This window comes from Gallus gallus, chromosome 18, assembly GCF_016699485.2.
Source record: "Gallus gallus isolate bGalGal1 chromosome 18, bGalGal1.mat.broiler.GRCg7b, whole genome shotgun sequence".
NCBI classification, from domain to species: domain Eukaryota; kingdom Metazoa; phylum Chordata; class Aves; order Galliformes; family Phasianidae; genus Gallus; species Gallus gallus.
Window position 1 is genome coordinate 6975917 of NC_052549.1, and position 12546 is coordinate 6988462.

General features: G+C 45.5%; 1 protein-coding gene across 4 annotated transcripts in view; it reads left to right on the plus strand.

The window, feature by feature from the left end:
* Positions 1–12546, plus strand: part of RAB11FIP4 (RAB11 family interacting protein 4) — a 125033-nt gene that overhangs the window by 34033 nt on the left and 78454 nt on the right. For all 4 annotated transcript variants that reach the window (XM_425379.8, XM_025141761.3, XM_040649766.2 and 1 more), the window contains exon 3: positions 4249–4337. In XM_425379.8, the coding sequence (XP_425379.3) occupies positions 4249–4337 (89 nt within the window). The remainder of the gene's footprint in view (positions 1–4248; positions 4338–12546) is intronic.

Sequence of the window (12546 nt, forward strand, 5' to 3'; positions counted from 1 at the left end):
AAGGATCGAGGGGTAGGTGGAGTGAGGAGCTGGGAAAGATGGTCTTAGGAAAAATGCCTGGAGCCAACTTCATTCAATTAGGTAATCAGATTTGATTTCCTATAGTATTAAAATTGCTTAATTGCCTGTGAAAATTGCCTGACACTTGATGGGTTAATTCTCCTTCTGGCTTTTGCAGGAAATCACTTTGCTGCAATTGCATTTATTTGTGGCCAGAATGTCTGTTTGCAAATTGACTGTTAGAGTGGGAACAACTTTTTTTTTTTTTTTTTTTTTTTTTTTCCCTTTTCAAATGAAACTGAATGCAAATTTGTAAAACTGTGTGGGAAGGGAAATCATGTCTGGCATCCTGAGCTGAAAATGTTAAAGGTTCTTCCCCTTCAGTGACTTGGAAAACATTAGCCCTAAGCAAGGATTATGCAAAAGATGATCTTGTCCTTTCTCTGGGCCGGACAGCACTGTGCTTGAGAGTTTGCTAATCTCAGCTGGGTATTTGCAAGGAATATTTGTGTTTTCACAAGAAGAAAGGATAAACGATGCCATGGCTATGGTATGATGTAGAATTCTTGTTCTGCAGTGGAACTCCTCTCGCAAGTTGTGTGTTGTTTTACTTCACTTTGCCTCATCCCACATCACGTGTTTCTCCCTAATCCATTGATGGCCAAAGGAGCTGAGCTTACTTCTGCATTTTTAACACTATGTTAAATGGTTGGGGTTGTTTTGTTTTGTTTGTGTTAAACTCCCATAATTCAGACAGAACTAGATTAGAGAGGAACTCAGTGTTCTGCTGGGTGAGAACTGACACACAGCAGTATGGTCGGCTCACCTCACACCTCTGGGCAGAGGAGGAAATTCAGCTGCCCCACCTCTGTCCTTTTGTGACCTGGTATTTGAGTTCTGCCTCCAAAGGTGAGGCTGTTTTGGATCTGTGTCGCCCTGCACAGTGATTTATGTGATGTGCAGCCCTTCTGCAGGGTGTTCTCCATAGGGGGCAGCCCTTTGCAGAGCTGTGCTGGTAAATAAGGAAGGACTTGAAGCTGTTCTTGGGTTTGCTCTGTGCCTCTTTCACTCCTCACTGACTGCAGTGGAGCTGGGTCTCCTTGCCAAGTGCTGCCCAGAAATGTACACGAGGAAATTTTCCTAACCACAGCAAGGCAGATGGAATATTAAGCATATTAAAATCTTGTGATGTAAGTAGACATTCAAATAAAATAGCTCCAAACAGCCATGTAAGAGGCTTTCAGTTTTATTGTTTCTTGGAAAATGAAATTATAGCAGTAATAGGACATTTCAGTGCAGGAGATCCTTAAAGTAGCCAGAAAGTATTCCTTCATTTATTTGCAATGGGTTATTTATGGACAGATTGTAGCCTTGAGTGCATAGTGCTGCATGGCTTGAAATATCCATCGTGGCAGTTCTGCAAGCTGAGCCAAAATGTTTCTCCTCAAGAGAGAGAAGTAGTAGCAGGAAGCACCCTGTGTGCCAGGCCAGAGCCCTCCCTGGGCAAACTGCTGTCCAATGCCTTCACATTTCCACACTGAGATTTGCCAGAGTAAACCTTGATTTTTTTTTTTTTTTTAATTTCCTTTCTGGTCTATGACACTTTAATTTAGTGCCCTGCTGTATCCCAGGCTGCAAGCCAAAATATATCCAGGTAATAAGAAGACACATACACTGTATTAGGTTAATGCAGTCCCCTCTTTATATTATGCCCCTTGTGTAAAGCCCTTGGAGCACTTGCAAAATTACCATTCAGATAAGGGAAGCGAAAGGTGAGGTGTTCTAGCACTGTTGCAGAAAAACACTGAGCAAGAACACTGATGTATTTACTGACAGTGTGCCAAAACCCACCTTCCTGGTGCTAAGGATTGCAGCAAGGTCAAGGGATTCCAGTTTGTGTCTCGACAGGGGAAAAAGAGCAACAGAGAATTCTTTAAATACAGTTCTTAACAGGAATAAAAACAGTGGCACAGTCCTAAGCTTCTGGATGCCAGTGGGCATCTTTCCATTGATCTGATGGTTGCTGAATCAGGTCCAGATGACTGCAAGAGCGGAGTGATGTGTTTCAGTAATCCCAAAGGAAAATGGCCTCTCAGCATTTTCTTTTCCCTTTTTTATCAGGTGTAATAACATGCAGATCTTCCCTGCAGCATAAGGAGACCCAAGCTGTGATGCCAGCATTCTAACCATGCTAAGCAAACCTTTCCCACAGGGGAACATCAGTTGCTGAACCCTCAAACATCTTCCTATCAAAAAGTCACCTTTACGGGGATTGTCTCAGATGAACCTCCATCCTGAGCCTGTCAGCGTCAATAGAAATTCTGTCTGTGACTTCAATACAAGCAAGATTTGTCTCCATTTGCCAAACTGAGCTATGCCAGATTGGATTAAATGCCTGATGATGTTCTGGAAATGGATCAAAATTGGCTTCTGTGGTCCTGGACCAGGACACACAGCCCGTGCCAGGTGGCTGTCATGAAGAAGTGGGGAGGGCTGCCCCACGCTGGTTAGGTCTAAAGAAGATGGTGCTTTTTGTGCTTCCTAATGTTTTTACTGAGTAAATTATTGGCTTGAATTTAAATGGTCCAGGGCTGTGTTGAAGGCATCACCCTTAATGGACAAGGAAAATCAAAGATTGTGGTCAGGAAAAAAGAAGAACCAGATAGCAAGAAGGGAACACACGACCTTGCAGCTTAACTCTAGATTTGACTCCCAGGAGATCTGGAGGCTGTTGGTTCCTGGCTCTAACAGGCCAGTATGGATGACATTCAAAAGCTTTTGATGCCCCTTGGTTTTGGTAGTTAAATCCCTCTTGCACCTGTGAAAACGCACAGCCTTTGTGACTTCCCCATCATGGGAGAAGGCTGGGGGAGGTGACGCATTTCTTATCTAGCAGGCTGAAATGAAGATTGACTGATTAGAGGTCTTCAGCTGGAAGCACTGTTAGTACCATTTCATTAGGAAAATAAGGCTTAAAGTTATGGCTGAAGGTGTAACTGGGAACATTTAGAATTGTGTAAACACATCTTCATTGCAGCAGTGTACATCCACTGCTATGTAGCTCTTGGCATGTATTTTATTTCTTTCCTTCCTTTCTTTTGTGGAGATAATTTAATGACTACGTGCCCCATATCACGCAGAGGCCATTTAGCAGAGCAAGCTGTTCATACGTGTAAAGGTTGTCACAGTGAGTGCTGGCACAAAGCAATTTGATGAGTAATAAGCTTTTGATATTAATGTCAAAATACACAAAAGAAAATCCTCTTCTGGCAGAGGACTAGAAAGTAACCTCAGTCAAGCACATGCTGACATGCAAAGTACTAAAACCAGGGGAAACAAATGGCTCATATATGAGTTGGAAATGTTTGGAGACAGACAAGGCAAGTCAGGCAGAAAGATGTCTTCTCAAGGCAGAATGTCTCCTATCTTGCCTCTTTTCAGAAGGTCACAGCCAACGGTACTGCACTGGGTAACTGCAGCTTCCAAATGTGTGTGCATGCTGAGTTTTCACACAGTTTAGGCCCAAGGCTGTAAACTGGTTATTGTAAAATAACCTGGCCTGACACTATTGCCTTCTGCAGCTCAACATGCCAAGTGCAGTCACTGGTAATTAATGTGGAGTGAGACATCTGGTGATTTCAGTGTTTCTATATTTGTCTCTGGTTTTCAGATGAGAGAAGGACTGAGGGGAACGCAGGCATTGATTTTTCCAGCTGTTCATGGGTTACCAAAAGCAAACACAGGAGTTTAAAGTCTCTGATGGCAGTGCATAAATGTTTGCTTGCCAAACACTGTGTGCTCTGTGACAGAGCTCTTTTTGAAGGGGAAATTATGACACGTAGGTATTGCCCAGTCCATCCCTTAGACAAGAGAGAATCAGAAGCAGCTCTGCTGACACCAACATCAGGTGGACACCCAGCTAGCACCATGTCTGTGAATCCTGAGCTCGGCGTTGGTTGAGGTGGTCTTGATGCTGCAGAACAGGTCACTGAGCTGAATAACGTCCAGCTTCAGTTTCCTTGTAGCTCAGAGTATCCATGGTGAGTCAGCATTAGTGTGATGGCACCAATTTAGTGCCTCATGCTGGAGGCAGAGCTTTCTTTCAGCTATTTATATATATTCCAGAGTTAACTTTCAAATTTCATGCATAAAGATTAGCTGTGACTCTGTTTCTTCCTTCATCATGCATGTAATCTCTAGGAAGACAAACTCTCAGCCTGATCATTTGCTTTTGTTCCTATTTTCCAGGCTGTGAAGAGTTACTGAACGATGTCCTGTCACCTGAAAACTCCGGGCCTCAGCACTATGAGCTGCAGTATGATGATTACTATTACCAGGTAAGAGAAGCATTAACTTTGTCTCATCTTATTGCACCGAGAAAGTCTCAGGAGTGCTGTGTAGTTGCGCCGTTACGAATGCTGTTGTTTATGATCTGCAGAAGGTCTCTGAGGACTTGTTCTCCTGTGAAGTTTGACTGATTTAATTAGGTACAATCAGCGTTTTCCACTTGTGTGGTGCCAGCAAGCTTGTACACAATGGCTCCCTTCACAGCCAAGCAAATACTGAGGCCTGTAACAGCAACGCTAATCAAATCCTAAATTCTCTTAGCCCAGCTGACAGTTACCCTATGTTAAATGCAGCTTAAATCAGTAGGGAAGGCCGGTTACTAGTCATGAATGTAGGAAGTAAAAGTCAACAGGCTAAGGGCTGCCCAGCCACTGAGCTGAGAAGCTCAGCAGAGGAAGCACCAAATCACCATTGCAGCTCTGACACCTCTGGCTGCAAATTTAGACTACAAAAAAGAGTTTGACATTGACTAAGGGGTGGAACTATGGAGGAGAGATCCTCCCATTGCACGCAGACCTTGTGTGATGAAAATTTGAGTGAGTTGGTGTGAAAGAGATTGGGAACTGAGGCTAAGCAACAAGCCTGAGATCCAAATGTGTCGTGCTGGTGCCTTGGTTAGAGGTGTTAACTGTTGGACTATGGGCAATGCTGTAGCTGTGCATGCCTTCCCACAGCATGCATAGGAGAAATCACTCATCTCTACCAAGATCCTGATTTCCCATTTTCCTCGCACTCCTCTGTGAATAGCTGGGTCCAGCCCTTAAACTTAATTGCTGGAGCATGTGGTGAGAGGTGAGAGGTGACCTTGTCCTTGGTCCATCTCATCTGCACTGCTTCATGGCAATACACAAAATGGTTTCCATTGTTTGGGCAGAAGGTGACGTTGCCTCACCTCAGTGCAGAGAATGTCTGCCACAGGACAGAAGGACCCCTCTGTGACTGCAAACAAAAAGGCAGGATTTGGCCACAAGCTTTTTCCATGGAGAAGAGTTGTCTGAGCTTGCTGTCTCTTTTCACTTGATGAAGATGTCAGGCTGGTTTTAGAACCTGGGCAGTAGAAGGCTGACAACGCCATCACTGCTTATTTCTTAAACAGTGTTTTTTTGTAACTGGTGACATAGATACCCGCAACGCTGTTGCTTGGTAACCTTAATAGATACCATAAACCAAATTCCCTGTTTTGCAAGAGATGATAGAGACTATAAAATGCAAAGCAGTCTCTCTGCAAACACTAGATGTTTTCCTATTGCTGTGCAGATGTTGCTGGCTCGTTAGAGGGCAGGTGGCATGGTTGTTGGGTCTGTATTCCTCTGGGAGCCGCTATCAATCAAGGACATACTGCAGAGAAGGTGCTTGAAGATGAGCTAAGCCTGGCTGCAAAGCTTCCCAGCAGCCAGAAGAGGTGGGAGCTGTGCTTGCTGCTAATGCTGAGAGCAGTTGATGGCATTCCCTTTTGCATTCTAGATATGTGCCTCTGGGAGCGGGAAGGGGCAGAGTGCCTGACTGCCTGTCCAAATTGCTCTGTCAGTACTGTGTGGAAGTCTTTCTGGGTGCTCCTGAGCAGGCTGCTGGTGTCCCCAGACACCCTGCATGGACCTCGCAGAGGGTGGCACCGTGCCATTCCAGCAGCTGTCTGCCCACTGTGGGCCGGTGCAGTATTTGCGTGGTCTCTGAGAAGTGGTGGTAAGAGGACAGGAAATGATGCACGATGTACGCTCCACGCTTACCTCACAGCTGCTCTGCACAGCTCTGCCTTCCAGGAAGAGCGTCTCCATTATCTGCCGTTTCCAGGTCTTTCAGGTGCAGTTCAGAAACTGTTCACTAGATGTCAGTTAAGGGCTGGGAGAAGGCTGAGAACAGGCTGCGTTAAGGAGCCTCCCCTATTGGGAGGGAAGATGAACTTTATGTCGGATGAAATAGAGGAGGACTTCTGAGGCCTGGGTAGATTTGAGGTTATCTCTGAGTTCTGTGCTCAGCTTCCAAGGAAGCACCTGCTGAGAACATGAGCTCACTCTGCGTTTCCCAGACCTTACAGAGTGTGAATTCCTGATGGTGTAGTCCAGTTTATGGGCAGCTCCCAGTGGCACAAACAGCAGTTGCCTGTTAATCTGATGTTCATCCCATTATACCCTTTGCCCGTCTGTCTAATTCTCAGGTGCAGCCGGGAGAGGGAGGCAGCAGAAGGGTACATCTGCTGTGGTGGCACAAGTAGGTATTTTAAAGGGAATGCATCTCTTTTATTGCACCTGAAGGGTTGTGCTTAGACGAAGGCAGGTACTGAGCTGGTTTGTTGTGATGTTGTCTCTGCATTCATGATGTGATTTAGGAGTGAGAAAAGGAAGAAGAGACATATCCTCGTCTTACACTATTTCTCCTTTCCTCTGCTGTTACTTTGACTTTCTCTCCCATGGGCTTATTGCCTGTCCTGTTGCTTTCTGAAGCCCAGAGTGAAGCAGAAACCTGACGAGGTGAAGGTAATGCCAAGAAGTGGGATGAGGTAAAGACAGGAGCCACAACAAGGTGCTGAACTCATCAGCCTGTTTGTGTATTTTGAGTCAAATGGGAGAAGATGAAACTGCCAAACCTCAAGCCCTTAATTGAAACCAACTGAATGCAATTAATTTAAATTGATATGCAAGATCCTCAGATACCAGGAGGCTGGGGCTTTTCATTTGACATTTTCTAAATGGTCTGCTTTTACCTATTTTTTTTTTCTCTGGTATAAACAAGAACAAAAACTGATGAGCTTTTAATGTCTAAAACCTTTGTCCAAAACAGAGGGGAAAAAAACATACTGTATATGCAATTTAAACTGCAAAGGCAATTCTGTGGAAGGTTTTTAATGGCCTACAATGAGAGGCTGTGTCAGGATAGTATTTCAGGCCAACATAGAACTCATGCATTGAGCTCAGGTCTGTTGGGGTGTGATGCATAAATAGCAAAGAGCAGCACTTGGGCGTTACAGGACTCTCATATCAAAGGGAAGCATCTCTCTGACTCAGCCCTGAATCAGACTGCAAACAGTATGGGAATGCATGCAGAGAATAGGAAACTCCTGTCAGATTTGAAACAAAATGTTTGAGTCCCTGCTCTGCCATACATCCTTAGTGGCTCTTTCACAGAGGTAGACAGAAGAGTTTGTGAGATGCTGCTGTGCTGGGAGGGGTGGGTTAGGAGGGACTGGGAGCTTCTGCTGAGCTTTTCCTTGGGCTGCAGTGTCAGGAGATGAGGTGATCTGAGCTAGCACCTGTTCATGCCCCTGACAGCCTTGTGCTTACACCACGGGGTTCTGGCACTATGCAGGAGAAGCTTGTGTTACTACTGCTACTGAAAGTTCTCTAGGGTGTTAAGGAAGTGGTTATAAACACGAGGGAAGCAGGTCTCTTCTGCAACGAGCTACACAATTTAGCAGCTGTAGAGCCTCTCAGCTCCAGGAGCTGTGAATACACCCGCATTACTGTGTATGAATTGAGTCTATTGATCTAGTAGTTTGGGTCTGTATTGTGGTCTGTTTGCATCAGCAAAGTGCTGTCAGTATAATTTCCGTCTCTTACAGCCCTTAGGGGGAAAATAGAAATGCCCAGAATATGGCAGAAGCCAGTCTATCCTCCCTGAATTCCTCCCACTTTTTGCTCTTGTGGCCAAGGCCAAAAGTCTGTGCAGGATTTGCTCCATAGTAAGCTACTGCAAGCACCTCAGAGCCCCGGACAGCCTTTGGAGATGAGAACCAACAGAAAGTCCACCGCTGAAGTGTCTGTGTGAAAACCCAGACCCAGATTCGGGCAGTTCAAACAAAGCGAGGTGCCTGTGTCTCGCATTTCTGAACAGCTGGCTGCAGGCCTGCTGGGCACCTGGCCAGCTGGGAGCACTGGCCGCAGGCTGGAAGGGAACTGGGCTGGCTGCGTGCACATCTCCCTGGCCAAGGCTTGTGTTGCAGGCTCAGGGAAAGAGTTGCCTGGGTTCAAGTGCTCTTCTGTCTCAGCTCCTAAGTCAGAGGAAAAGGGAATCGGCAAAAGGAGTTGGATTTTTCAGCACTTCACGTGGCGTGTTTTGGCTGTTCAAATTTGAGCGGACATCCCCTGATTTGGTAATAAGAGGAGGTTGAATGAAAGATTTGGGAGCCTCCTCCCAGTGAGACCAGGTAGCAGCACGCCTCACCAGCTGCTTGTGAGGAGCAGGCTGCGTGTTCTTAGAGATGAGAAAGTCCTTCATCTGAATTCTATGTCCAAATGCTGTACACGCAAACCAGTGGCAGAGCCTTTGTAAGATGCAATGATCCCAGGGTCCCCGTTTGAAACAAGGCCGCTTGTTTCCTAGTCATTGGTCCTGTATTGAGTTGCTGTTTTCCTTTTTTTTGCTGCTCTCATCTGTCAGTAAGAGTGACTCTGCCTCTTAACAAGGTGCAGAGTGATTGCTGCATGTCAAAGAGTGAGCTGCCTTCTCTGTCCTGTGTGTGTTCGCTGCCTGCCAAGTGATTAATTACACTGTACGAACAGCAGAAAAATTGTTGAAACATGACAAATAAGCTGTTTGCCTCTGGGATGGATTTGGGACTACTAACTGATCCACTTCTTTGAACACATTTCCATTAGCAATTAGGAGTCCCCCACTGGCTTCAGAAAAGCCAGAAGCCTGTTCTGCCCGGTTTGGGTGGTATCCACCATGAAAATAACAGTCAAGGAATTGTACTAGCTTGACACCTCAAGTTAAACCAGATCTTTCCCAAAGAAAGCACCACACATCCTCCACAGCTTAACTGTTGATAAGGTTTGTTTTGTCTTTGGTGCAGACTTGGCAGGGCTGAGCCCCCAACAAAATGTCTTCCCACATGGATCACAAAGGGTCCGTGTGTGCTGGGTGTACTGACCTCACTGTGCTTCCTTCTGGAAGCTGAAGCAAAGTTTGAGTGAAGGACATCAGGTCTCCCATCTTAGCAGAAGCACAGAAGCTAGGATGTTAAGTCAGAAATGTCTTCCAACTGATAGCAAATTGAAAAACACGACCTACGTGGTAAGGAGAAGCAGTGTTAAATACAGCAAATTGAAGCTTTATTTTTGTGTTTCTTATCAGCCTCCAGTTCTCTCCACCACCCACGCGCTCTCCGTCATTCTTGGCTCCCATTGTGCCTTTGGCATTGCAGATGCTCAGTGTCTGCCTCCCCGTGCTGGGGGCTCTTGGGCTGTTCATGCTGTGCAGCCATCAGCACAGAGCATGTTTGTAATTTGTTCCCCTTACCAAGCTGCTCTCCTGCCCTGCTGTCACTGTGGGACCCATGCTGTGATTATGGACAATCCATTCAAATGTCTCTCCTCCAGAAGCTGGAGTCTGGATCTTCATTCCTGTATCAGGAATGATGCAGTAATCAAAAGCTAGGATGTCAGTGTATTCTAATGCTTCAGCTGGGGAGGTACTGCTCTGTCCCGAGCATCTCCCTTGGGTGTGTACAGCTGATCTAGAAACCTGGCTTATGTTTGCTCTTAAATCTGCCAGATTCTCCTTCTCCTCAGTTTTTACTGCATCCTATGGGACATGAGTGCAGTCAACATCTTCAGGGATGGCCTTTTGAGGGGCCCAGCCCAGGGACTGATTGCAGCCTCTGCTTCTCGGACCCTGGTAGATCTAGGCCCACACCGTGGCATTCTTTCTGAGGTGTTTGTTGCCTGACTCTCCTACTGGAAGAGGTTTCTAAGCTCAGCTCTCCTTGAAATCTTCATAAAGCACAGCTATGCAGTTACAGGAAAAAAACTCCATGTTTTTAGGTAGGCTGAGGTGGGATTGTACACAGGCAATGGTGTGTCTTCACAGATTAGAGTTTTATTATAACCTCGAAGGGCAACACTCAGCAGCTCTTTTTTCTCTATTTTCTCCAGAGCATCAGAAAGCAATATTAACTACAACTGCCAAGAAACCCCCAGTGAACAATTACCAAGAGCAATGAAAAGCACAGCGTGCCTCTATTTGGGGACTAATTTACATGGAAATTGCCTGCTTTCACCTGGCAATGTTTTGAATTATATTTTATATGCTTGTGCATACATACAAAGTGTCCTTGCTACAGAACACCTGCATAGAAATGTGCCTCTCTGGCTGCTCAGACTGACTACAAAGGCTGTCCTGGTGAGCTGCTGTTCTGTGGAGGAGCAGTTTTGCACTCAGGGTAAGGGAGGTGTCCTCCAACAAAATAAATGCTGATTCCTCCAAAAGCAGCCTTAAAGGAGATTGTTTGAGAGATGTTTTCTTTTTCAAAAGCAGTTTGAATTTTGTGATTTGGTGGAACATCACACACTGACATTTTTAGAGGGGAAATTACTTTTCCCTGGACTTGTTTCTGCTTGGTTGTATTAAAAAACAACCTTAAGGTTTGACCTTCTCATCCTGAGCTGGGACAAGAAAATATTTTGCAATCTGGGTGCTCCTAGGCTGGGAGGAATGCGTTCCAATCCATTCTTGCTGTGCTCCTCCAGATTCAGCCCCACGGTCTGAGGTCTGAAGGACACTGCCTGGGCTGGGGAGGGACATGGCTGATCCACTGCTGGGGTTTCCATAGCCCTCAGACGCAGTATCTCAGTGCAGTACTGCTTCATCGGATCGTGCCCTCTTTTGGGGGCAGTTGAAAAGCTGATCTGAGTTTCTGCTAGCACTTCTGCCCAAATCCTGCCAGTTATCTGATTTAAATTGCAAGCACCTGCTCCTGCAGGTGAATTGCTACCCTCCTGTAACAGAAGCTCAAATCAACAAGGGAGCAAAACGTTCCTGAATGGAGCTGCCCAGGTGGACGCGTCCCATTTCACTGTGCTGGGTTGGAGCTGCTCAGCTCTGCTACACTCGTTGAACTCCAACAGGTGCAGTGATGGCCCCAGTGTTGTCCCTGGCCCCGGCAGGGTTGTCACCTTGCACATATGCATCTCGTGTTATCCACCACTATCTTTTGAGGGGTTAGTTCTGTTCTTAGCCCAGGTAGGATTTTGTATTCAAAAGCGTTACCATTTGAAAGCCCGTCACATTTCTCTCTTAAACCAACATTTAAGAGACATTTTCCATCTCATCTGTTCTTTCTTTCGAAGGTATTATCTTCAAGCTTTTCCTCTGCCCATTTTCTGGCTGAGCACAGTTTTGGGGGGCGTTTTTTTTCTGGAATTGTCAGTTGCCATGGCAAAATGTTCCTCCCAGCCGTGTTTCTCCATGGATAAACCAAGCTGGGCGCTTTGGGTAGAGGCTGGGAAACAGCTGAGAGCTAAAAGTTGGTATCTTTCTATCAGGAAAGTTGCATCCTATTGATTTAATCCTTCAGGTAAGCATGGATTTGGTTCAGTCCTTTTTTCCTTTTGTTTGCTGTGCTGAAAATCCATCCACATCAATTACCTGTATTGAATACACCGTTATCAATAATATAAGCAAGGGAAATACTGTGACAGCACACACTGTACTGCTCTCCTGTGAAGAAATACAGCTGCTCAGTCAGAGGGTGGCATTCTGAAATATGGCCTTCTGGGGAATGCCAACGTGTCTATAATAAAAGTAGCTAATGAGAGGTGTACACAGTGTTTGGGGGCTCTTGGCATTCATGTGACAGGATGAGGGTATCTTTGCCCTCCAGTTCATGAACTTGAAGCTTGTTCGCTCTTTATTTACTTCCCGTTCCACCTCATATCTTTTCTTTTTGCTGTTGAGGAGATCCGTGCTGTGTTTGTGGAATATACAGGATCACACAGTGTTCTTTGCATATATTTGAGTGGGAAGGCTGTGCAATGGAAATGCAAGGTCTTCTTGTGGACTAAGAATCGTGGTCTAAAGAAGGTTTGGATTTGTTTTATATTTTGTCTGTAGTTAGGAGGAGAGTGTGCAGATACATAAAAGCCATCTGATAAAGCCAAGGTTCCAGGTGGTTATGAAACAGCAGAGAGAAAGTCAACCACACAGAAATGTTCTAGCTAAACAAAGCCAGTGGAATCCCTCCTTGCATGAGCAAACAGAGAGAATTTCCCTGCTTCTTTTCTGCTTTTTAGCCTCTCTGATCAGACTGAGAGCAGTGCGTTTTATTGGAGGAAGCCTCTCTCACTTCTTCAAAACAGAAGTGCTTCATATACTGCCAGGAATTCTCCCATTAATGTTTTAAAAATAAAAAATAAAAATCCTCCCTAGGTGAAATCTTACGGATGGTATTTGTCACGCAATTACTGCTGTACTGCCTGCAGTGCT